Raw genomic sequence first — 25,488 nt, forward strand, 5'->3', positions numbered from 1 at the left:
TGATTTCCCTGATTCCCTTCAGTTTCTGACTAAAATCCCACCTTATACCAGAAGACTTTTCTCTATCAACCTTAATACTCTGCTTTCCCTCTAAGATTATCTCCAATTTATCCTGCTTATATTCTTTGTACATAGTCGTTTACATATTGCCTCCCCCATTAGACTATAAACTCCTTGAAAGTAGGGTTTGGCTTTTGACTTACTCTGTACCCCCCCCACCAACACTTAGCACAGTGCCTGGCACATAGTGGGCATGTAATAAATGTTTGTTAATTTGAGTCTGAGTGAAGAGTCAAGGATGACAGTGAGATTGTGGGTCTGGGTGCTTGAGAGGATTGTGGTTTCCTCTGCAGAAATAAAGAAGTTCAGAAATGGGGAATCATTGGTCAAGGTGGAACAGAAAATGTGTTCTGCCTATCTGTTCTGTCAACATGTTTATTTTGGTTATGCTAAGTTTGAGATGCCTACAGGACATCCAGGTTAGGATTTCCAAGAAAGAGTCAGAGTTCTTTGAATATGGCTCAACAAAAATAGAAGTGGTAACAACCTACAGAAAGACTAGACCTTTCTTGCTATCCTTGACAGTATCTACCTGGTGGTGGGATCTTTGGATAGGGACATTTTATGGACTAGATGTGTTTAAAGGACTCTTCCAGTTCTATCATTTTCAGCAAAGATGATTCCACAGCTTCCCTTGGAAACTTTTATATTCAAGGTATTTTTCCTTTTGTCTAATTGCGATTTGCTAGACATTCTTGATGACCCAAGTCCCTAAGCTTTCTTCAGGAAGAAAACAGAATGTGCTGAATCATATTTAAATGTTAATTTATCCAAATTTTCCTCTTTCAGCAGACTCAGCATTTTCTCATCCTTCTTACTTGCCAAAATTGCTGAAGCCTCCTGTTTTCCATGTAAAGAGAGAGCTGCCACAGAATGAGGTCTCCTTTGGGACTCTTCTTGTAGACCTATTCTTATATTCACAGGCCAGAATGAGACAATATTCCAAATTTAGGGACGTATTATAATTTATTGCACCCAAGAACACTGATTGAGATCAAGTTAAGGTTTCCTGGTGCCCCACTGACCTGAACTCACCCAGGCACAGGGAGTGTTACCAGACGTTACAATACCCCAAAGGAATAGGATTTTTAGGGTCATCCTGGTTATGTGATATAATCAAGAAGGCTAAATGATTAACTAAAGTCTCAGAAGGGTGATTTGGACAAATTAGGCTGATGGAGGAAACTGTGTTATTTTATTATTATTATTTATTTATTTATTTGTTTATTTATTTTTTTTTTTTGCTTAGGCAATGAACGCACCATCATTTCGAGTAGAGAAAAGGACAGATGGGACAATGCTCCTACACTACTATTCTGACCGAAGAGGTCTTTGCTACATTGTCCCAGGTAAGAGATCAGGTTCTTTGAAGACAATCTTTGAGCTTCCCTGAAATTGGGAACCCCCCCCCCCCACACACATAACATCTTGGTTATCTAATTTCATCATCCTCCAAAGCATTTTTAAACCATATTCCTTGGGAGAGCATTGTCTTCCTCCTTACATTTTTCTGCCTTGGCTCGGATGGCATTCAGGTCTGGAATGCTTTCTCTTTGTTTCTGCCTAGTGGTATAGAATGCAAGAGAGAAAGAGAGAAAGAGAGAAAGAGAGAAAGAAAGAAAGAGAGAAAGAGAGAAAGAGAGAAAGAAAGAAAGAAAGAAAGAAAGAAAGAAAGAAAGAAAGAAAGAAAGAAAGAAAGAAAGAAAGAAAGAGAAAAAGAAGGAAAGAAAGAAAAATGAAGAAAATGTTTATGAAGTACCACTCCAGTGCCACCTCTTCCCTGCCCTCTTTCCTCTCCCGTGAATAAATTAAATTTTTTAAATATCAAAAAGTGAAATAACTTTAAAATATACTTTTGATCATTTTATCCTTGGATTTGGTCCCTCTGCCTTTTTATTTTGATAAGATAGCTACTTTAGTTTAAAATTTTAAAAATTCTAAAATAGGATATAGGGTGAAAAAGCTTTCCTAGGATCACCATACACACACACACACACACACACACACACACACACACACACACACACAACTAAGAATTATGTATTAAGCTAACTTTGAAGTACAATGTTTGAAATACAAGATTCAGCCCAGATATATGGATCAGACTTGATTCACAGATTTAAGTCTGAAAAAAATTAGTCCACAACCAAGCAAGAATTTTGATAAAAGTATAGCCTAGGGCACCATCATTATTTTACTGATCTAGAAGGTAATAAAAAATGAGTTATATGAACTTCTGGAGCCTATTCGTAAGATTGATTTAAACTCAAGGCATTAACAAAGAATTACCTAGTCATGGAGAGTCACAGAATCTGACACAAAAACTAAATCATCCAATAAATCTTTGGAAACATGATATCAGGCAACCACCTGGTAATAGTGACAAAGAAGTCTAGAGATTGTTTTTGTTTTGGAGTTGTTGTTTTTTTTTTTGAAAGGGGGTTTCCTTGTCAGTCCCGTGAGTATAAGTACTCATCAGTTTTGCCCATTTGTCCTCTTTGATGAGTCTCCTGAGGAAATGGAGCCTGGGTCCCATATCTGTTTGTGTCTGTTATATCACAGTGCTCTGAACAGCATGATGTCAAGGCTTGGTTGTCAAATGACTAGTTCTTCTCTCTGATTAGCCAGTGCAACCTGTCTGAATGCTGGATCTGTTATTATGAATTCTGGAGATCCTCTAACAAGCTGTAACATTATCATTATATGATTTATTTTGGGGTCAGACCCTTATGCAGTGGTCTCATAATGAATCTTGGTGTCCAAAAAGTCTTTTATCTCAAATCCAACCTCTACACAGTTGTGAAACTTGTTAAAATAATAATAAATAAAATAAACAAAACAAATAAAATAACAAATTATATTAGTAAATAATAAAATGCAAGTCTGACCATATTGTGTTTTCTTCTTTCCTCCTTTCAAAAATCTTCAATAGCTCTCAAATTGTCTCTAAGCTTAAAAAGAAATGCCAAAATCATCAGCCTGGCATTTGAAGCTCTCCCCAATCTTATTCCCTTCTATCTTTCCAGTGTTATGTAACATCATTTCTTTTCAACTTTGAGGTTGCATAGAGGAAAGAGTGCTAGACCTAGAGTTAGGAAGGCTTGAGTTCAAATCCAGCCTCAGACTCTAGCTGTGTGATCCTAGCAAATCCCTTAACCTCTGTCTGCTTCAACAAAATGAGTCTAATAATAGTACCAACTTCTCAGGATTGTTATGAGAATCAAATGAGATAATATTTATAAAGCTCTCTACAAACTTTAAAATTCTATACAAATCCTATTCTATTATTGTTATTACTATTTCTGTAAATTACAGTTTAGGTACCACCTTCTATTAGCAAGTGTAATAATTAAATTGGGTTTTGACTCAATAAGAGAGTTATAAAAGTGGTCACCATTTATAAAATATTAGCTCCTAAGTCAAAATGGCTGTTAGCAGCTTTTATTTACAGCAAGGTAGAAATATTGAAAGTGGGAAATGTAGGAAGGAGACAGAGCCTTGTCTAGCCTACCACCCTAAGTGCTGCTCTGGTGAAGTCTGGCTCAACCCCTGGCAGGGGCTCCCTCAAGTTCTGATTTCCACATGGAAGTCCTGGTGGCATCTTCTGCCAGAAATCCTGGTGGTTTCTTCAGCCAGAGTTCCACCAAAGCAGAATGACTTGAAGGAAAAGCATGTCTCTACTCACTGACAAAGAATCCAAGGGAAGAGTCTCTCCAAAAGCCAAGGCAGGAAATAGCCAAGACCATGTTGGTCTCTTCTTTTATACCCCCTTTTCCACGTCATTTCCTATCTTTCCCCCTCTTCACAGGAACCAATTGTAGTTTCTCAATTTGCCTAGCACTGCCCAAAGGGGGCAATATTTGTGGCTTTTGGAGGTGTAAACTAGTAAGTGACTTGTGAGCTCTCTTCTGTAATGGTTAGCTAGCTACTAAGTAAGAGTATTTTAAGTTCTTAATTTGATTAACTAAAAATCAGCAAAGGAAGAGTTAATTTCATCTTCACACAAGGTTACCTGATTCTCTCCCTTTTCCTAGTCAATAACACCCTCTTCCTCTTGAAAATACTTTATATATTTTTTTGTTATCTAGCATAGCAAAGAGGGCAACTAGGTGGAACAGTGGATAGAGCATTGGGGTTGGAATCAGGAAAACTAAACTTCCTAAGTTAAATCTAGCCCTAGACACTTAATAGCTATATGACCCTGGGTAGGTCACTTTACTCTGTTTGCTTCAGTTTCCTCATCTGTAAAATGAGCTTGAGAATAAAATGGCAAACCATTCCAATTTCTTTGCCAAGAAAACCCCAAATGATGTCATAAAGAGTTGGACATGACTGAAACAACTAAACAATGAAATAGTAGACAAGAGAGTCATCCTCAGAGCTAGAAAGACTTGTATTTAAGTCTTGCATATGATATATGCTGGCTGCATGACGCTGAGAACCCTTAACTTCTCAGTACTCTAGGCAGTTTTCCAAGACTAAGTTGCAGAATAGATGCAAACCTACACTTGGGAGAAGGAATTTCCACATCTGAGAGTCCCCTACTTCAGTGAAATCTCAAGTCCAGTTGCTCTCCCTTTATCTTTTATTCTTTCTGGTGTACACTGGATTCCCTTGTGGTGAGTTCCTTGAGGGCAATGACTGCTGCCTTTTTGTCTCAGATACTGCCTTGTATACAATAGGCACCTAATAAGTGTTGAAATGAATTTCCATCAGCCATGACTCATGCTTTTGTTTTCTCCAGGCATTATAGAAGCAGTTGCTAAAGACTTCTTTGACATGGATGTGACTTTGGAGATTCTCAATAAGTGTGAAGAAGAGGAGAGGACTGGCAAGAAGGAGCATGTTGTGTTTCTCATCGTGCAGAAACATTGTGGGCAGAAGAAAACAATAAGGTCAAAAAAGTTCCAAGAAGGCAAAAACTCCCAGCAAGACCAAGAGGTACTGAACAGCTTGTTTAGACAGTGGTCATACATTATGTAGAAAGGCTCCTCAGAGTTAGGCATCTATTGACCTTCCCTGTAATGGAATGAATGGCTTCAGTATGGTGTCTACTTGTCTCGGTTAGGATGAAGAGAACACATTCCTTTAGCTAGCTGGAATGAATCTTTGACCTGTTAACTTCTCCATCAAGTAAATGGTATGCGAATCTACTCTGGAACTGATATTTGTGCCTGGTTTGGCTTACCATAGACAAGTCAGGAGAGGCAACTTTGGCATAAGCCCATCTCTTAATAGCCCCATGTCTCTAGTCTTCCTGTCTATTCCCAAGTCTCTAGTTTTCCTAAGAATTTAAGAAACTTCAGGGTTAAGGGGCAGCTAGGTGGCTCAGTAGATAGAGTCAGACCTGAAGATGGGAGATGCTGGGTTCAAATCTGGCCTCAGACACTTCTTAGCTGTGTGATCCAGGATAAGTCACTTAACCTCAACTTCCTAGCCATTACTATTCTTCTGCCTTGAAATTGATACTTAGAATAGATTCTATGACAGAAGATAAGAATTTAAAAAAAAAAAAAGAAAGAAAATTTAAGTTCAAGTTAGAGGTCTAGAAAATTTTCCAAAAGGATATAACTGACCGCTTTCACTTTATACCTGCTGGGCACACATCAAATTTTGGTAATAATAACATTCCATATTTATATAGTGAGAGGCAGTGCTATGCAGTAGATGGTGTGGGGGGCAGGAAAAGAAAGGAATAAGTATTTATGATGTGCCTACTATATGCCAGGTGCTGTGCTAGGCATTTTTGCAAATATTATATCATTTGATAGACAACCAGGGAAGCCTGAGTTCAAATCTCTCCTCTGAAAAATATTGGCTGTAAGACTCTGAATAAGTCACTTAACTTCTTGATGCCCCAGGTAAGACAATACTTTACAGAGATAGTTTTGACTCGCATCTGGAGAGGAAGTTTCCTCACCTGAGAGTTCCTGATACCAATGAAATCATAGATCTAATCTTCAACTCTATCGATGTAGTGCTTTGAAGCTTACAAAAAACTCTCCCAACACTTCTGTGATGTAGACAGTAGAAGTAGGCTTTCACGATTCTAGATTTAGAATAGACCTTAATGATCATCCAAACCAGCTCCTTGACTTTGTAAACCAAGAAACTGAGGCCCAGAGAGATCAAATGCCTCACTTTAAGTCACAAAATAATAACATTAACAACAGTATAATGATATAGCAATAATATCAAAAATAATAATGTTGATATAATAAAACATAAAATATTAATAATGTCAATATAATGAGTCCTAGTCATAATATTATTATAAAATATTGATAATATCAATATAATACTAATGAATGGCAGAGTCAGGATTTAAATCTTAATCTTATGACTCCAAATACGGTGATCTTTCATCAACAACACATGATTCCTAATAAGTATTATTATCATCATTTTACAGATAAGGAAATCATCTCAAAGAAGTGCTAGGATTTGTCTATTGGGAAAAGGCCAGTGTCAGAATCAGAACCCAATTCTCTCCATTCCAAAACTATCACCATCATCAATAATAATGATAATAGTAATTGTACTAACCCAAAGAAGAGTTACAATGTCATCTATCTCCTATATATCATATTACCTCTCTAGCTGCATGCTGGAGCTATTACCAATTTATAGGCCATTATCTCTTACGGTGACATCTGTCTGTGGGTCTCGGTGTCATATCAACTTCAAGATAAATCTAATTTCCTGGAGACAGGATTTCTCTCTTGAGGGATGTAAATCCCATTTCAGGTAGCCTGTAGTAGGATTCTCAGACATAGATGTTGTGGCTGGCCATTGTGTGCTTTTCACCCACTTGGTATTTATTGATCTTTTCCTTTGAACTTTTGAGAGATAGGCATCAATAATCATTTATTAATTAATGAATTAACACTATATTTTTGTTGGGGTTCAAAAGACAATAGTGAAACAGCTCCTGATCTCAAGGAGCTTGCATTCTTTTGAGGGAGAGAACAGGTAAATATATAGGTAGCATACCTATGGAGTAGCCTGGGGTAAAGAAGAGCTAATTTCCAATCCTGCTTCTAATATTTATTAGCCATGTGATAGTAGAGAAGTTGCTTAGTTTCTTTGACTCCGTTTCTTCATCTGGAAAGTGCAGTGCTTATCACACAGCATTGTTGTAAGCTTCAACTTTGATCCTATATTTATAGATTTCTGTAACTCTGTTAATGTATTTCTCACAGAATGCTATAAACTAGGCTTGTGGGTATTTGAGGGTTATTCCCCTAATAGAGTATGAACCTATGAGAGTTCATAGCTCAATCTAAGCTTTGATTCTCCTCTGGCACAAGTGTTCTGCCAACAGTGCTTTTATATTGGTTGAATGAATAATTGAATGAATGGAGTGCCATCCCAACCCAAGTATGCTTCTGGTGAAAGACTTTATGAGAAAACTTGCCCTTGGATTTCTCTTTTTTCACAAGTGATATAATGAAAGAGCCTGCTGGAGAGAGGGAGAGTTAGAAAATAGAGGCTCAAAGTTCAGCTCTCCTGCTCAGTAGCTGTATGATCTTGTATATGTCACTCCCTTCTCACCTAATTTCCATCTCCCTCTTTTAGAATGTGGGGATTTGTGGAGTGTTCAGAGAGGACTAGCACCTCTGGATTCAGGCTAACAGCCCTTTTCAGAGCTGCTCATCGACCTTTGGTGTCTGCCTGCCACCCAATTCTCACCTGTGGTTCCAAGAAGCTGCAGCTTGTGCAGTAGCCACACCCTGGTAAAACTGTCTGAGCAGGTGCACTGAATCTGGTGGAAAGTAACCAACAGGCCTAAAATACATCAGCGAGTTGGGGAGGGGGGGGCTGTCTATCCTAGGCATGTAAAGATTTCTCCCAGGGAATGGATGGTTGAGAATAATTTATTCCAATGACCATGAAGGAAGCTGAAAGTGGGTAGCATGGAATGCTTAGAGCTTAGCCAGACATTAGAGATGCCAAAGTCTTCCAATGAATCCTGGACTGTTGCCAGTTGTCCTAATTTTTTTTTTTGTCTTGCCATTGGACTTCAATGACTCTAGAAGAAAGAATATGCCTGATGATTTTGTACAACTCTGCCTCACTTAAATTCAATTCATTTGCAAGTCAAGATATCATCCTGTGTTGTCATTTGTCCTGTTCAAAAACACAGGAAGAACAACAACAATAGAATGTGACCATCTTGAAAGTAGAGGCCATTTCCCCCCTAATATTCTCTCCCTTGGGTTTCTAGCAAGATGCCTCGCATATAGTGTTTTATATAAATCTCTGTCTCCCTCTATCTATCTCTCTTTGTCTCTCTGTCTGTCTCTCTCTGTCTCTCTGTCTCTCTCTCTCTATCTATCTATCTATCTATCTCCCTTTCCCTCTGTTTCTCTGTCTCTCCCTTTCTTTTTTCTCTCCTTCATCCTTTCCTCTTTATCCATCACCTCTCTTACTGTCTCTCCTTCTTTGTCTCTGCCTCTCTACCTCTTTGTTTCTGTCTTTCTCTGTATCTCTCTCTCTTAGTCTTCTCACTTATAAAATTAGGTAGTTGGACCAGATGAACTACAGCAAATTTAAATTCCATGAACTACGGTGGCTACTCAATGAAGGTCTTCACATTAGAGATGTAGTTGGTGTTGGACTTGACTACTTTTATCTCATGATCAAAGGCTTGAAATAGGGATTCTGGTCCCATTACTCCACAGTTTCCTTGTACCATCTTTAAATAGGACTTCTATTCCATGTTCCCTCTAAGGATAACATGAGGTTGGATGAGATTCTGTCCTCCAAATTTAGTGAAGAAAGGAACAACGGGAATACGAAGTATCACTATATCTGAAATTACTGGATCAAATACATGTGCTTCTCTCTTTCCTGCCTGTAGGAGCTTGAGAGGGTTTTTCAGAAAATGAAAGAGAAATATCTGAGTTTCTCTGTCTGCTCAGTGAAGAAATCTCGCTGGGATCTCATGAGAAGTATTGTCATATTTGGAAAAGGTGAGTGGCTCTTTACTAACTTCAGCCACATATATCTGAGCAACAGTTGGAGCCCAGTTAGTCTTTAAAGTGGCTCTGATCCCAGGGGGTGAAAGCTCAGGGAAGGAAATTGGGCTGCAAAGCACTCCTTGCTTTTAATACCACTAAGCGAGGTCAATTTTGCCCCTAGTGAGATCTACATGTAGGTGTGGATATATATACATATATACAGAATACAATACACATATATGCATATCTATACACATACACATATGTATATGTATGTGCACATGTGTGTTTATGTGTGTATATTAGGTATTGATTCTAAGATGGAAGGTAAGGGCTAAAAAAAATTTTAATCTAGAGGGGGCAGCTGGGTGACTGAATGGATTGAGAGCCAGGCCTAGAGATGGGAGGCCCTGGGTTCAAATCTAGCCTCAGCCACTTTCTAGCTGTGTGTCCTTGGGCAAGTTACTTAACTCCCATTGCCTAGCCCTTACAGCTCTTCTGCCTTGGAGCCAATACACAGGATTGATTATAAGATGGAAGGTAAGGGTTTAAAAAAATTAATCTACATATTTTCAACCATTTGGCAGAGGAGGAAACTGAGGACCAGGGAGATGGAATAAATTCTTCAAGGTCACACAACTAGTTAATTCATAGATTCAGAGCTGAAACGGACCTCAAAGGGTATCTAGTTTATCCCCTTCACTTTACAGCTGAGGAACCCTGGGAGGCTGTGACCAAGGTTGCATAGCTAGTAATGATTTGAGACAAGATTTCAACTCAGGTCTTTCTGACTCCAAGTTCAACTCTCTATACACTATCCCATAGTGCCTCTCTGGGCAGAGATAAGACTAAAACTTAGGTCTTCTTAGTCCTATCACTGTACTCTTTTCTCTGTATTATACTGTCTCGCTATAAGTCTTTTCTTCTACACACTTTAGAATTTCCATTCTGGAATTGACTCCCAGTATTCTTTCAGTAGTGAAGAGGACCCTGGGGACTACAAAACCAAAGCACATACTACTGGGCAAGTTATTTAGAGGGACAGCTAGGTGATGCAAGGGATAGAGCACTGGGTCTGGAGTCAGGAAGACTCATCTTCATGAGTTCAAAATCAGATACTTACTAGCTTTGTGTCTCTGGGCAAGTCACTTAATCTTGTTTGCCTCTGTTTACCTATCTGTAAAATGACCTGGTGAAGGAAATGGCAAACCATTCCACTATATTTTTTTAAACCCTTACCTTCTGTCTTAGAATCAATACTGGGTATTGGTTCTAAGGCAGAAGAGTGGTGAGGGCTAGGCAATGGGGGTCAAGTGGCTTGCCCAGGGTCACATAGCTGGGAAGTGTCTGAGGCCAAATTTGACCCCAAGGCTTATCATTTCTAGGCTTGGCTCTCAATCCACCGTCATCCAGCTGCCCCCTTTAGATGAGCTCTTAAGGCTGATTCCCCAATTCTCTGATCTTCTTATCCTCCAAGTCAGGCAATTGGAATCAATCAATAAATCAGCATTTTTTTAGAGCACCTACTATGTGCTAGTCACCAGGTAGTCATATGAAGGCTTCTCTAAGAGGGCAGAGCATTTTGTACCACTCCATGGAGCCTGTTGATGGGTCAGGATTATATACATTTGAGAGCAGGTCTGTACAGTCCAAATGGCTGTATTTTGAGGCTTACAATCAGTGGCAGGCTATTCAAATGTGCAACTGACAATCCTTTGTCTAGAAGATTTTCATATCAAAAAGCCTCCATTTTGGATGGCTACCCCCTGCCAAAGAAGGCTGTTGGTTAACATTTCATGTGTTACCCAATGCTGTCAGTCTAGAAAAAAAGAAGAAAGAAAACCCGTGGCAAATGTCACTGAAGCTGGACTCTGCACTACCGAGACAGCTTTGAATAGCAGAAGCAGGGCTGTGTGTGATCATTATCTGTTCTGTCATCATTTTCAATGCTAATTCTGTTTTCATTGAGATATTCAATTAGCCAAAGGGAGAAAAAATACCCAACAAAAAGCCCAAACCTCTTCTCTGGGCAGAAACTTGGCACCGGGCAGGAGGGCTTCTCAACCTGGTAGCAAGTTCTTTTTGTTTGTTTGTTTTAATTTGGAAAAAGATCCTCCCTGGCCATCTGGAGCCCCTGAAAGAGCTTAAACGAAGGAGGGAATATAAGAGAGCTTAATCACATTTGAGAGCTCAGCTCAAGAAGACAGAAGAGCTGATTTTTTTATCTGATTACCTGCCTCATAGTTAAGGAACAGTGTTCTCACATTCCTCAGGTTGATGAGGACAGTGTGGGAACTAGAAGCCATATCCTACAGGGATTATCAAAGGGCATGGAATGTGTGGGGAGGGTGGACACTATTAGTGTCCCCAGGTAGCAGACTTGGCTTCCTTTGTGATCCTATGTATTTTATGTTATGCATTTAAAACCATTATTCTGAGAAGAGATTCACAGTCCCTTCCCTGAATGCCAAAGAGGTTGATGATTAAAAAAAAAAGATTGGGGGCAGCTGAGTAGCTCAGTGGAATGAGAACCAGGCCTAGAGACAGGAGGTCCTAGGTTCAAATCTGGTCTCAGACACTTCCCAGCTGTGTGACCCTGGGCAAGTCACTTACCCCCATTGCCTAGCCCTTACCACTCTTCTGCAATGGAACCAATATACAGTACTGATTCTAAGACAGAAGGTATGGGTTAAAAAAAATAGAAACAATGGGTAAAACTACAACAATGGTGATGAAGATGACAATTGCAATAGGTATTTATTAGGAGCAGCTAAGGGGTATGGTGTATAGATGAAAAAAGAAAGGAAGGAAGTAAGAAAAAAGAAAGAAAGAAGTGGCAGAGGTTTAACAGGTAAATCTGAGACTTATTTTCCTCCTATCAGGGAACCTACAGAATCCTTTTGAACCAGTATATCCAGAAAGGCTTTGGATTGAAGAGAAAACTTTCTGTAATGCTTTTCCTTTCCACCTTGTCTTTGATGCCAAAGTAAGAGAATTTTAAAAAAATCTTCCTCTAGGTTGTAACTGAAGATGTGACAGTGAAAGTGAAACCACATAGCACTAACTCTAAGTAAGAGGGATTTTAGCTATAACTTGTGTGACTTACCTAAGTTATGTAATTATGTGTGTCAGTTTATATATATATATCCATAGGGTCAGCAGGATCTATAAAACTCTCAATGGAGAGAGACAGGAACCAGATTAAAATGTATTTGGGAAATGTTTAACAAAATAAATAAATATATAATTCAAAGTAGATAATGTCAATTTGTGGTTTTCTAAGTCAAGATTTATTTCCATTTGAGTTTAACACCCCTTCCTGAGATTATAAATTGCAGGGTATGTGTGGATTTGCCATGATGGAAGAAGTTTCCTCACTAGGAATTCCCAGTAACTGCAAAATCACATCACATTCAAAATAATTTTTTTTTTAAATAAAAAAGGCCAAATGCCAATCCCTCATTCTTGTAGTAAAGCTTTAGAATTTTGTGAGGATTCTGAAGGTCTTATCTTGTTAGTTTCTTTGAATGAAATATGTGAACATGATTTGACATTTGCTTATGAAGAGATTCATTCAACTAACCTTCAGGGTTGTCAAGAGGATAAAATGGGATAATATCTATAACGTGCTTTGCAAACTTTCAAGAACTATAGCAATGCTATTCACTCATTCTTTAGTCGTGTCCAACTCTTTTTGAATCTACAGTTTTCTAGACAAAGAAATGAAACAGTTTACTATTTCCTACTCCAACTCATTTTACAGATAAGGAAATTGAGGTAAACAGTATTAAGTGACTTGCCCAGGGTCTCACAGCTAGTATCTGAGACTGGATTTGAACTCAGAGACATGAGTCTTCATGACTCCAGGCCCAGCGTTCTATGCGCTGAACCACCTAACTGCCCCTCAAATGTAATTGTTGACTTTTATTAAAGAGAACAGTTACAAAGTCATATATTTCCACATCAATCCTACTAAGACTGCAGTCTAGCCAAGTCCCTATCCTGTTCAAAAGCCTTCAATAGCCCCCCTATTTATTACTCTAAGTTAAAATACAAGCTCTTCCTTCTGGCAGTTAAAGTCCCGGACCATCTGGGTCTTACATACCATTGCAGCCTTGTTTTACCTTTCTCTCCTTTGATATACTCTGGTTTTTAGCCACACTAGTCTTCTAGCTCTTCCCTCCACTTGACATTCAATCTACTGCCTTCTGGTATTTGCAGAAGCCATCACTCTATGCTTGGAATGCTCTTTCTCATCACTGTCTGTCAGAATCTTCATCTTCCTTCAGAGTTAAAATCTATCTCCTCCATCAGGACTTTTATGTTTTACCAAGTTGCTACAGTTCTTTCCTCCCTTAAATTATCTTCTATTTATTTATGCCTGGGCATGTGAGAATGAATGAAAAAAATGTATTAAGAACTTACTATGTAGCAAGAATTAGGCTAAGTGCTAAAGGTACAAAATAAAACACAAAATACATTTTGTATATAAATACAAATATAAAATAAAATACAAAAAATACAAACACAAAATCAAACACATTCCCTGCCCTCAAGGAGCTTCCATTCTAATGAGGGAAACATGTAAGTACTCTGCATGTGAATGTCTTAATGAATCCTTATTGGGATTTCCCTTCCACATGAAGTAATGCATTTCTGGTGATTCCAATTCCACCATATTCTCCTCTTGTCCATTCTTGCTCAGCTGTAAAGCCGTGAAAGATGAAACTGATACAGGATGACAAAACTCTGTCTGAAAGAACACAGGCAAGTGTAGTACAAGAGAAAGTACACACACTCTTAATTTAGAGGGCCTGTGTTCAAATCCTTTATTCTCTGTGTGATCTTGGGCAATGTATTTAGCCTTCCTAGGACTCAGTCTCCCTATCTGAAGGTGAAGGCTAGACTAGATGGCCTCCAAAATCCTCTTCAGCTTTATATATCTAAGATCTATTCTAGGCCTCTGGAGGGGATCCTATGTGTACCCAGCATAGCTGATTAGGAAGAACTGAGTTAAAAAATTATTTTATTCTAATTATGTTTTACTGATCTTTTATCCCATTATTTCTTCTTGTTTCCAAAGTTTTTATTATTTGCAGATTTTTTAAAAAAGATGTTTATTGCTTTCATAAGGATTCTTTTTTGGTTTGATGTTTTTCATCCTTTTCCTAAGTGAGTTGTAAAGCCTGGTTATAATGTTATTTCTAAGAAAGAGCTCCTACCACAAATTAACTTTCTGACTCACTAGTCTTTCCATTTGTCTCTTCTGAGTAGCTAAGAGTCAAGCAAGCTGGAGTAAACATTCAAAAATATGTCCCAGGACTTCAAACCCAAGATATTCGAGTTGATGAATATTTCACCATCATCCATCCCCAAGTCACCTTCAACATTGTCAGCATCAGCAAATTTATCAATAGTCAATTTGTCTTGAAAACTCGAAGAGAAATGATGCCCGAAGTATGGAAAAATCAGCCTATACTCAAGCTCAGAGGTACTGAATGACCACTGTTCCTTTTTGCGTGTCTATATGAGGAATAAAAGGGTTGACCCAAAAGGAAGAGACAGAATTTTCTAATTATATTCTGGAAAAAGTGGGGTGAAAATGGTTTTCTCTGCTAACCCAAATGGCCCTAGCAGTTAAGCACCAACACTTCTCCTTTCTTAGACTATACCTATTCTCTGTGTTAAGTAAATGGATTCTTAATGTTCTCTACTCTAATAGAAGAAGATCTACTCAAAGAGTATTATTTTGATTGGTCTAAACCAGACGCATCTGCTATTCTACAGTTCTTGGGGCATGACCTCTGAATGTGTTTTCCTAATGGTAGTAAAGGTTTGGCAGCTTCATTCATACAGCCTTTTCTGTTTCCCCCCTGTGACTAATGGTACATATTTATGAGTGTGGAATTAAGGATTCACAGGACATGGACCAATTAGTTCCATTTTATTGCATGACCACAGACTGACCTGCTTACAGTCAAATGTACTGTAAATGCAGAACATTGATCACATGTGAGTTAAGAAAAAACATGGTGAATGAATAACATAAGAGTATCAATCCACAGTTATTGATTGTTGCTTAGTCATTTTTTCAGAGGGACCCTATTTGGGGTTTTATGGTCAAAGATACTGTAGTATTTTGCCATTTCCTTCTCCAGTTCTTTTTACAGATGAGGAAACTAAGGCAGAGAGGGTTAAGTGACTTGCTTGGGGTCACTCAGCTAATAAATACTTGAAAATGGATTTGAAGTAAGGCTCACTATCCATGGTGCCACCTAACTACCCCTTTTGATTGTAATAAGTAAGAAAAAAATTAGGAAGTAGCACAGAGCTTTCAGAAAGCAGACTTGTGTCTTCTGGCTGTATGTCCATGCTCAAGTTATTTAAAGCTCTCTGTGCCTTAATATTCATACCTGTAAAATGGGGATAATGACACTTGTATTATCAACTCAAGGTTGTTGTGATGAATATATTTGGCACATTGCAAAGAGCAAATAAACATGTTGTTATTATAATAGTTTGCTATTGTCAGTTTTCTCTCTCATCCTCATCTACTGCAGAGCTACCCCTACAATGTTCCACTCAATATCTGCCTCCCTCTTCCACTATGGCTTCTGGAACTCTTATTCTATATTTAATTAACAAACATACTTTAATTTGGAGCCTAATCCTCTCATGACCCCTGTATCTTCTGGATCTCACTGAGATCTGCCTCTTCAGTGAAGATACTAAATTCTTTCTAGTACTGTTAGTCAGTCAATTAGTATTTATTAGAGATTTACTATGTTGTCAGGCACCATGCTAAACACCTCAGATACAAGGAAAGGCAAAAAAAGTTGGTGCCCTTAAGGATCTCTTATTCTTACACTGGAAATATTACGCAACTAACCATGACTTTACAAGATATGTACTGTGTAAGAACCACAGATTTCAAAGAGAAGGCACAAGCAGTGAGAAGGACTGGGAAAGTCCTCTTGCAGAAAGTAGAATTTGAGCTAAGTTGGGGGGCCAGGAAAGACAATGGGTAGAGAAGAGGGGGAAGAGCATTTAGAATAGCCAATGTAAAGTGACATGTTGGGATAGATGGAATATTGTGTGTAAGGAATAAGAAGTCAGTTAGTGTTGAATCGTACTGTTAGCCAAAATGAGCAAGAGTCAGTTAGGTATCACAGTGGATAGAGCATCAGACCTGAAGTCAAGAGGACCCGGATTCTGACTTCAGACACTTCCTAACTCTGACCTTGGACAAGTCACTTAACCCCAAATGCCTAGCTCATATTATTCTTCTTCCTTGGAATGAATATTTAGTATTGAATCTTAGACAGGAGGTAAGAGTTTTTTTTTTTAAAGGAAGGGGAAGTCAGGAAGGAGCCAAGCTGTGAAAAGCAAAGAAGGAGAAAGTGTGGTCAGACAGGTAAAAGGAAGAGCAGGAGACAGCAAAGTCAGAATAGCACAAAGAGGAGAAAGAATCCAAGAGGAGAGGATGACTGACAGTGTCAAAACGAAGGATGCAGATTAAGAAAAGGTCATTGGATTGAGCAATTAAGAGATCATTGATAACTTTGAGGAGAACCGTTTCAGTTAAAAGAAATTAGAAACCAGATTGCAATATTTAAAGGCAAGTGAGAGCAGGTAAATGGCTTTCTCAAGGAGTTTAGATGAGGAAGATCAAGGAGATTAGATGAGGAGAGGAAGAAAGGTTTAGGACAGCAGATAATGTAGGTTATGAGATCAGTTGACAGTATTTCTTTTTTTGAAGAATGGGGAAGATATGTTTGGAGGTATCAGGGAAAGAACCATAGATACAGTGAGGTTGAAGATTAAGATAGAGTATGGAATAATAGTGGTAATAATCTGTTTGGAAAGATGGGAGGGAATTGAATCAGGACTCTATCTCTTAACAAAAAGAAACATATTTTTTATGAGTGATGAGTGAAAAAGGAAATAGTGGGGATATGAGATGAAGAGGGCATTTTCAGGAAACAGTCTTAATTTGAGGGGTGAAGTAGGAAGCAAAGTCCTTAACTGACAAGGGAAGGGAAGGGATTTTGAGAGGGGCTTGAGGTAAAAAGAAGATGAGACAGGAATCAAGTGAAACTACCACACATCTAAAAATCTACAAAAATATATTTTATTAATCATAGCAGGGAGAAGGACATTCAGAAAAGGGAAAGGATATTCAGCTGAGGATACAGTGTTGATTCAGCCAAGCATTGGTTCCCTGTCTTTGTGTTGCCCATGGTGATCAGTTGGTCAACCCTTAGGTTGCTGCTGGAACGCCTCATGGTTTTTCGTAGGCAAGTGAACAAGAAGCCTAATAAACAGCATTAACCTTAGTCCTCTGAGCCAACCAAGACTCAAAGACAGATTGAAGAAAACAATCAGCCCATGCAAAATGGTAGGGATATTCTGATAGATATTCTTCCTTTGAGCAAAGCAGAGAAATGTCTTTGTAAAAATAGTGTTTCAATAAGATTAGTTGAAAATCCAAATGTATTTTTTGCATTGGCAAATACTGAGGTCAGAGATGCTGGCTTTTTAATTATAGTAATTCATATAAGAGAAAATGCAAGTCTGGATCAAACAGTGGAAATGGAAAAGAAGGGTCAATTATGAGAGATATTTTGAAGGAAGAAATGGAAATACTAGGTGATTGACTAGATCAGAGATGAAGGAAAAATTATTCCAAAGGGGACAGCTGGGTGGTTCAGTGGATTGAGAGCCAGGCCTAGAGATTGGAGGTTCTTGGTTCAAATCTGGCCTCAGACATTTCCTAGTTGTGTGATCCTGGGCAAGTCACTTAGCCCCCAAGCCTAGCCCTTACCACTCTTCTTTCTTGGAACCAATCTATAGTATTGATTCTAAGAGAGAAGGTAAGAGTTTAAAAAATTATTTCAAAGTATTAAGCCTGGGAAGATAGAAGATGTACCATGTCTTGACAGAGGAAAGTGTGAAGAGGATGATGAGTTTATTTCAATATATAGGGCATTATATTTAGCATAACATTTAAGTGGAAATATCCCATAGATAGAAATAAATGGACTGGAATTCAGGCAATGGCAAAGAAGAAAACCAAAATCCAATATAAAATGTAAACCAAATGCAATCATTGAGCATGAGAGCAACAGACCTGCTACACACTTTAATCATTCCCAAGGGATTTATTGAATTGCAAAAGAAGAGTGGTGCAAAAGAAGTAATGTTGAACTTGAAGTCAAAGAATTTGGATTCAAATCTCATCTCCTAAATAGATTCCCTCTGTGATCTCAGATCAGTCACTGAACTACTTTGGGCCCCCTTTCTCACCTGTATAAATAGGGAATTAGACTTTATGGCCTCTTGTATTCCTTTTAGCTTTAAATTTATGATCCATTGGTGTTCATAATCATTTAGAGCATTTAGAGGTAGAAATAATCTTATAGATTTCCTAGGCAAACCTTTTATTTTAATAGATGAAGAAATTCAGTGAATTGCTTGAGATCTTACCCCTGTCAGAATGGGACTCTGAACCCTGGCCTTATTATTCCGAATATACTTTTTCTTCTCTGACATGTTCCTTTTTATCTCTTTACAACCTTGTCATTAAGGAAAGCTTAAATAATACTCAAGAGCCTTCACTAATAAAACAGGGAAATAAATACAGATTTTATAGTTATTTCTTTTAAATGATTAATAGAAATGATTTGGGCACTTAAAAGGATCAGTTGTCTAGAAATCTCACTTCTGTGCCACTCCTCATCTCTCACCAGCAGTGAGCATTTGGTACATGGTTGTTTCTTTCTGTTCTGTTTTTAAAGGGCAGATGATTTGGATGGACTCCCTACAGTGCATGATATACCTCTGCTCCCCCAAACTCCGAAGCCTCCAAGAGCTGGAGGAGCGGAACATGCACATCTCTGACATCGCTAGGCATGACACCACCAGAGATCTCATCCTCCTGAACCAGCAGCGATTGGCTGAAATTGAGTTGTCCAACCAACTGGAAAGAAAGAAGGAAGAACTCCGGATCCTCTCCAAACATTTAGCCATAGAAAAGAAGAAAACAGAAACATTGTTGTATGCAATGCTTCCGGAACATGTAGCTAATCAGCTGAAAGAAGGCAAAAAGGTAGCAGCAGGTATGGAATTTGATTCATCTAATACATGAACTTGGGGTTAAAGTTGGTGGCTCACTCCATCACCAATTGGCCATAAGTGGTACCTTACAGATGCCTCCATTTTCTTCTTTAATGAAGAGAAAATAAATTATTGCTCTAAATTTAAATTAGGGATATTCTCAAAGGATCTTTCTGGTGAACCAGCTCTTCCTGGATAGTGATAGGCTTTGATATTTGTCATAATATTTTTTTAATCAAAATCCCTCATCCTTTGTCTTCAAGTGTATATTAAGTAGAGATTCCAAGGCAGAAAAGCAGTGAGGGCTATGCAATTGGTATTAAGTGACTTGCCTAGGATAATATAGCTAGCAAGTATCTGAGGCCACATTTGAATCCAGATCCTCCCAGTTCCAGGCCTGGCTCTCTATACACTAAGCCATTTGGCTGCCCCATAATCTTATTTTTAAGTTTACATATTTAACCCTCAAGTAATTATTTCCCCTTGGAAATAATTGCAATGAGGGACCTTCCAGCAAGCACACACAATGCCTTAATTATGGCCTCATGCCTCAAGTATTCAGATTTCAACATTATTAACCAAGAGAAAGGAATTAGAATGATTTTCCAGTCAATACTCTTTTCTCTTCTTTTTAAACATAGCTGAATAAGATGAACATTGTGATAGAATTTAAAGCTGACAGGGCTTTTCAAGATCATTTAGTTCAAACTTCTCATTTTACAAATGGAGAATCCAAGGTCCAAAGAGTACCTGAGCCCACAGGAAGGACCATATTCAGAATTTACAGCATAAATTTTATAGAAGTAAACTAGAAGGTAGAATCCTTTCTCACTCATCTTTGACCTTATTAAGGCAATGTTTACTAGTGGAGAGAACACTGCATGTGGATCCAAAGAATCTGAGTTTGAATCCTGGCTGTACTACTTATTACCTCATGACTATAAGTAGGTCACCTCATTTCTCTGGGTCTGTTTTCTCAACTGTAAATTGAAGAGGTGGAACTAAATGAATTCAAGGATAACTTTGATCCTTCTGTGGCTTCAATGAAAATTTTTTTCCCCCTTTTCTCCTCACCTACTTATTTGAAGTAAAAACACTATATAATTACTCTGTTTTAAATAATTAGTAAATTAATAGTAAATTAACTAAATGTTGGTTGAGTGTGGACCATTCATTTATTCAAGAAAAATATATTAAATCCCCAGTATATGCACACATGCAAAAAGTAAGACACAGTCCCTATCTCCCCTGATTATTGTTGTTCAGTCATTTCAGTCATGTCCATGACTGATTGATCCCATTTGGGGTTTTCTTGGCAAAGATACTGGAGTGGTTATCTATTTCCTTCTCCAGCTCATTTTACAGATGAAGAAACTGAGGCAAACAGGACTAAATGACTTGTCCAAGCTCACACAGCAAATATCTGAAGTTGGATTTGAACTCAGAAACTTGAACCTTCCTGACTCCAGGTCTGGCACTCAATACACCATGTTGCCTAATTGCTCAATTATATACTTCTTTAAAATGCAAATGTAATGTAATTTAATTGCCTCCCAGCTTTATGGTGTATTCGAGAGGCACTTTGCTAAATACTGTGAATACTCCATATTAATTAAATTGCTTGCAGGAAATAATGTGGACCAGGTCTCTAACCTCAAGGAGTCTATCCTCTCATTTACAAACACTAGAAGTTAGAATTTCCCTACCTATTATTTCCTTCCCAGAGGTCCCATATATTAGGCTTTCACTCCTTGAGACAAGAAGCCACATAAACAGCATTAACTTAGTCCCCTGGATTCACATGTGGCCTCAGACAGCTGTGTGATCATGGGCAAGTCATATACTCCCAATTGAATAGTCCTTACCACTCTTCTGCCTTAGAATCAGTATGTAGTATCAATTCTAAGACAGAAGGGGAGGGATTAAACAATAAAAATAAATGGATTCAGACTTTAAATGGTCCCTCCCTGACTTGAAAGGGTAAAAGACTGTTATGTATATAATGTAAGAGTTTGTTAATCTCTCAAGCTGTGCCTCAGTAAGGGAATATTCAGTAAGGGGAAAATTTGGGGAACAGGGATATTGATAACAAAAACATACAGTACTATTTCTGTGGATGATGATATATTCCAATGAAATATCTAGCTGCAGATACTTCATTTTTAAAAGTCCTTATAAAATAGGGCAGTGATGGTGAACCTTTTAGAGACTGAGTGCCCAAACTGCAGCCCTCACCCTGCATGTGAGCCTCACCCTTACCACAGACAGGGGAGGGAGGAAGTGCTCCCATTGGGCTGCTGGGCAGAGGGGCGGGTGATGGGAGAAATATCCTCAGGCATGGATGGAGAGGGGGGGAAGGGAGCAGCCCCCTCTGGCAGTATGCCATAGGTTCTCCAACATAGAAATAGGAGGGCAAAGATTTATGAATACTTAAAAATTCTTTTCTTGCTGCTCTTGAAATTACTTCCTCCTGTCTTTTGGGCAAAACAGCAGAGGTTACATGTTACCTCAACTTGTTAAGGGAGTCATCCACCCTGCCTTTTAAAGTATTATTATCTGCCCAAAAATATGACCTGTATTGTATTACCCTTATTCCCAGAGGATTGGTGAGATCAGCTCTCCATTCACTCTAGCTTAAGCACTGGTCCACACTCCCAAGCCATCACTCCTACCACTTCTTTACTTCCTTCTCCTTCCTTTCCCCATTTTTTTCTGCTTCAAGCTCACCTTTTGCTTTGAGGCAACTTAGCAGTACAATGTATAATTAGAATTTTCTCCCCAGAACTCTCTTTCCCAGATTCCCATTTTCCTTCTCACATTATGTGTACTAACGTAGGGAGGACATATTTTGATGTAACGCCACACCCTTGCTCTTCTTCCCAGAATGCAGCTGTGGAGGCTGTGGGGATAGCTTGGCAGGAAAGTTTACTCGCATGGTCATACTTTAGTTTTCTATTTCTCTCTTTTAAAAATTTCTTCTACTTCAAGTGATTATGAATAAATCTTATAAAATATAATACTTGGAGTTATTGATATTAATTTAAATCTTACAAGAGAATAGAGTGCTGAATCTGAAATTAAGGAGTTTGTGCAGGTGTTTTCAGTTGTGTCTGATTATCTGTGAACCCATTTGGGTTTTCTTGGTAAAGATACAGGAGTAGTTTGCCATTTTCTTCTCCGGCTCATTTTATAGATGAGAAATTAAGACAAATAGAGTTAGGTGATTTGCTTAGGGTGACAAAGCTAGTAAGTGTCTGAGATCATATTTGAAACCATAAAGATGAGTCTTCCTGATTCTAAGCTCAGTTCTCTATCCATTGTACCACTTAGCTGCCCCATAAGGGATTAAGAAGACCTGAGTTCCAAACTAACTTTAGACACTAATTAGCTATTAGTCACATTAGCTATGTGACCCAGGACAAATCACTTAACCTCTGTCTGTTTCAGTTTCCTAAACTGTAAAATGGGAATAATAATAGTACCTATCTCTTTTGGTTGTGGTAATGAGAGATTGGGCAGCTCTGGGGCTCAGTGGGGGCAGCTAGGTAGTTCAGTGGTTAGAATATGGTGTCAAATCCAACTTCAGAAACTTAATGACAGTATGATCCTGGGCAAGTCACTTAACCTGTTTACCTCTATTTCCTCATCTGTAAAATGAGCTAGAAAAGGAAATGGCAAACCACTCCAGTGTCTTTGCCAAGAAAACCCCAAATAAGGCCATTGACGAGTTGGATACAAATGGAATGACTGCAAAATAACAACAAATGAGGAAATATTTATAGACTACTTAGCATGGTGCCTAGCACACAGTAGGCATTTATTAAATGCTTGTTTCTTCTTCATCAATTTCTTCTTCTTCATTCTCCTCCTACTCTCTTCTATCTTCATGAAACCAGTAATGCTTGACCAAGCACTGAAGAAAACCATATTCTCCCAACCAATTCTCTTTTCAGGTAGACTTTATTTAAAAAAAAAAAGTTGTCTTCCCAGAGAATTTAACTAATGGCAAATGACTGGGATATTTAACCCTTTGGACTATTATTCAGACACTGGCACCTAATACCTAACTTCTGTTGCAGGAGAATTTAAGACCTGCACCATCCTTTTCAGTGATGTGGTGACATTTACCAACATCTGTGCTGCCTGTGAGCCCATCCAAATAGTGAACATGTTGAACTCAATGTACTCAAAATTTGATCGGTTAACCAGTGTCCATGATGTCTACAAAGTAAGAGTTTGAATAGTAGATTTCAAAATTCAGTAAACTGCATTTTTGTTGTATAATGTATATAGTTTGTTATGTTTCCCTTAGCTAGCATTTATTCTGTCTTTTTCATTCCTCACTTTCCCCTCCTTCCCCTTCCTTTCCCTTTTTCCTTTATTTTTTTCCCAATAGATGAATGGATGAAATTATTTTACTCTGATAAGAGAGCCCTAACTAGAACAGGGGAATGAAGTGCATTATGAGGACACCAAAATGTAACATATTTTAGAATTATCCAGTTGCTAAGAAATTAGCACATAGTAAAAATGATTTGTTAAAAAATTTGTTAAAAAAAAAGGAACTGAACAATCACCACCATTGTTCGTAATACTCATTTATGAATCGCCGTAGCACCTAATTTCCCATTCTTAACAATTGAATTGATCTTAAGTGTTTTATGTGTTGTTTCTTTCTCATGGATTACAAAATTGATTTGCAGGCCCATTTATTGTTGTTTGCATTGGGTTCTGAAATGATCAGTTGTGACTGTCAGTCAGGATATCTCTTTAGAGACCTAGGAAAAGTACATGACTCAACTGGAACTCTTGTGCCTTGGAAGAGTTAAGCTGCCTTCCTGCAAGATAGCACTTTATTCTCAGAGAGTGGTTCTCTTACTCCTCCAGTGTAGCAGAAGGTCCACTCCCAATAATTTGCTATTCAGTGTAGAGTACCATATGGCCACACCAGGACATTCATTTTCTCCAAGATTTGTTCCCACTGAAAGGCAGGATGGCCTTGCTGGCTCTCCATATCCTTTATACCTCTTCTTTCTCCGGCAAAGAGTCACAATGGTAACTTGGGCCTCGGTGCCAATACAAGAGAAAATGATAAAATACGTGAGATGTCTTTAGTGAAAAACAGAAGCTGACCAGGCTCTCTTTTCCCTCCCAGGTGGAAACAATAGGTGATGCATACATGGTGGTTGGTGGGGTGCCAGTGCCTGTGGAAAACCATGCTCAGAGAGTGGCTAATTTTGCCCTGGGGATGAGAATTTCTGCAAGAGAAGTGATGAATCCCATCACCGGAGAACCCATTCAGGTACCAAGCAGATGAGCACTCAGCATGATGGGAAGCATTCCATGGCATCCTTGCATTTTCTTCATTGGTGCACAGGCATGCCTTGAAATGGTGTGATTTGTTCAGACTATCCCTCTCTTTGGAGCACACTCCTAAGTAACTGAGAAATTAGCAGGCTGCTGGCCCAAATTCACCACAACTTAAATTAGGTTCTTGGAAGTGCCTGGAGAATATTTGGATCTATGTGGAACTTCTCTGCGAGAATCTCATTTCCTGTAAACAAGGGTAGAACTGAATAGCCCAACTCTTTTTTTTTTTCTTATCTGGAGAAATCCAGGACTCATCTTTTATAGGCTCACAAATATAATGCTAGTAAGAATTTTAAGAGTCATTCAGTCCAATCCTCTCATTTAAAGATGAGGAAATTGAGGCAAACCACCTAGAGGGGGAAAAATTGCTTCTCCACACAATAGCACCATGTCCTTTCTACTTATTCGGCTTTTTTTTGACTGTTTACTAAAATATATATTAATACTATATAAAATATATGCCATGTATTTTATACTATATAAAATATACTAAAAACAAAATAATCAATATTTTCTACTTGTGGTTGATGGCATTGCAATTGCTTAGAGAGCAGTGTGGCCCAGTGGAAAAAGAGCAGAACTTGGAGTTGCAGGACTTGAGTTCATTTCCCATTTGTTGCCTTCAACAAGTTTCTTTACCAATCTGGGTCTCAGTTTCCTCATGTGTAAAATGATACAGTTGGATTAACTAATCTCCAAAGTCCCTTCTAGATCAAAATCTATAATCTTAAGTTCTGGTCTGTTATGTGAAACTGAGATCAGCCAAAGGATTCAGAGTCAGGCAATAGGAAAAGTGGTACTACCACTTGGCCACTAATGGAAACATCAGCATAGCTTCCTCATAGTGCTAGATGAGGAGGTTATAGCGATGATGATATCAACACACAACACAATATAGTCTAGAACGAGACACATCACTGTGAAGGTTTTTAAGGACTGAGCATTGGTAAAAGAAAATCACATATTTTCTGTCCTTAAT

The 25,488-nt window shown here is 38.4% G+C and overlaps 1 protein-coding gene across 1 annotated transcript in view; it reads left to right on the top strand.

The window, feature by feature from the left end:
* LOC100028289 (guanylate cyclase soluble subunit beta-2-like) overlaps nucleotides 1-25,488 on the top strand; it is a 75,148-nt gene that overhangs the window by 26,878 nt on the left and 22,782 nt on the right. The window contains exons 3-10 of the mRNA XM_007495402.2: nucleotides 1,310-1,409; nucleotides 4,805-5,001; nucleotides 8,924-9,035; nucleotides 11,906-12,009; nucleotides 14,298-14,514; nucleotides 18,821-19,141; nucleotides 23,219-23,367; nucleotides 24,295-24,441. Coding sequence (XP_007495464.2) covers nucleotides 1,310-1,409; nucleotides 4,805-5,001; nucleotides 8,924-9,035; nucleotides 11,906-12,009; nucleotides 14,298-14,514; nucleotides 18,821-19,141; nucleotides 23,219-23,367; nucleotides 24,295-24,441 — 1,347 coding nt within the window. The remainder of the gene's footprint in view (nucleotides 1-1,309; nucleotides 1,410-4,804; nucleotides 5,002-8,923; nucleotides 9,036-11,905; nucleotides 12,010-14,297; nucleotides 14,515-18,820; nucleotides 19,142-23,218; nucleotides 23,368-24,294; nucleotides 24,442-25,488) is intronic.

The sequence above is a fragment of the Monodelphis domestica genome, chromosome 4, assembly GCF_027887165.1.
Source record: "Monodelphis domestica isolate mMonDom1 chromosome 4, mMonDom1.pri, whole genome shotgun sequence".
Taxonomy (NCBI): Eukaryota; Metazoa; Chordata; class Mammalia; order Didelphimorphia; family Didelphidae; genus Monodelphis; species Monodelphis domestica.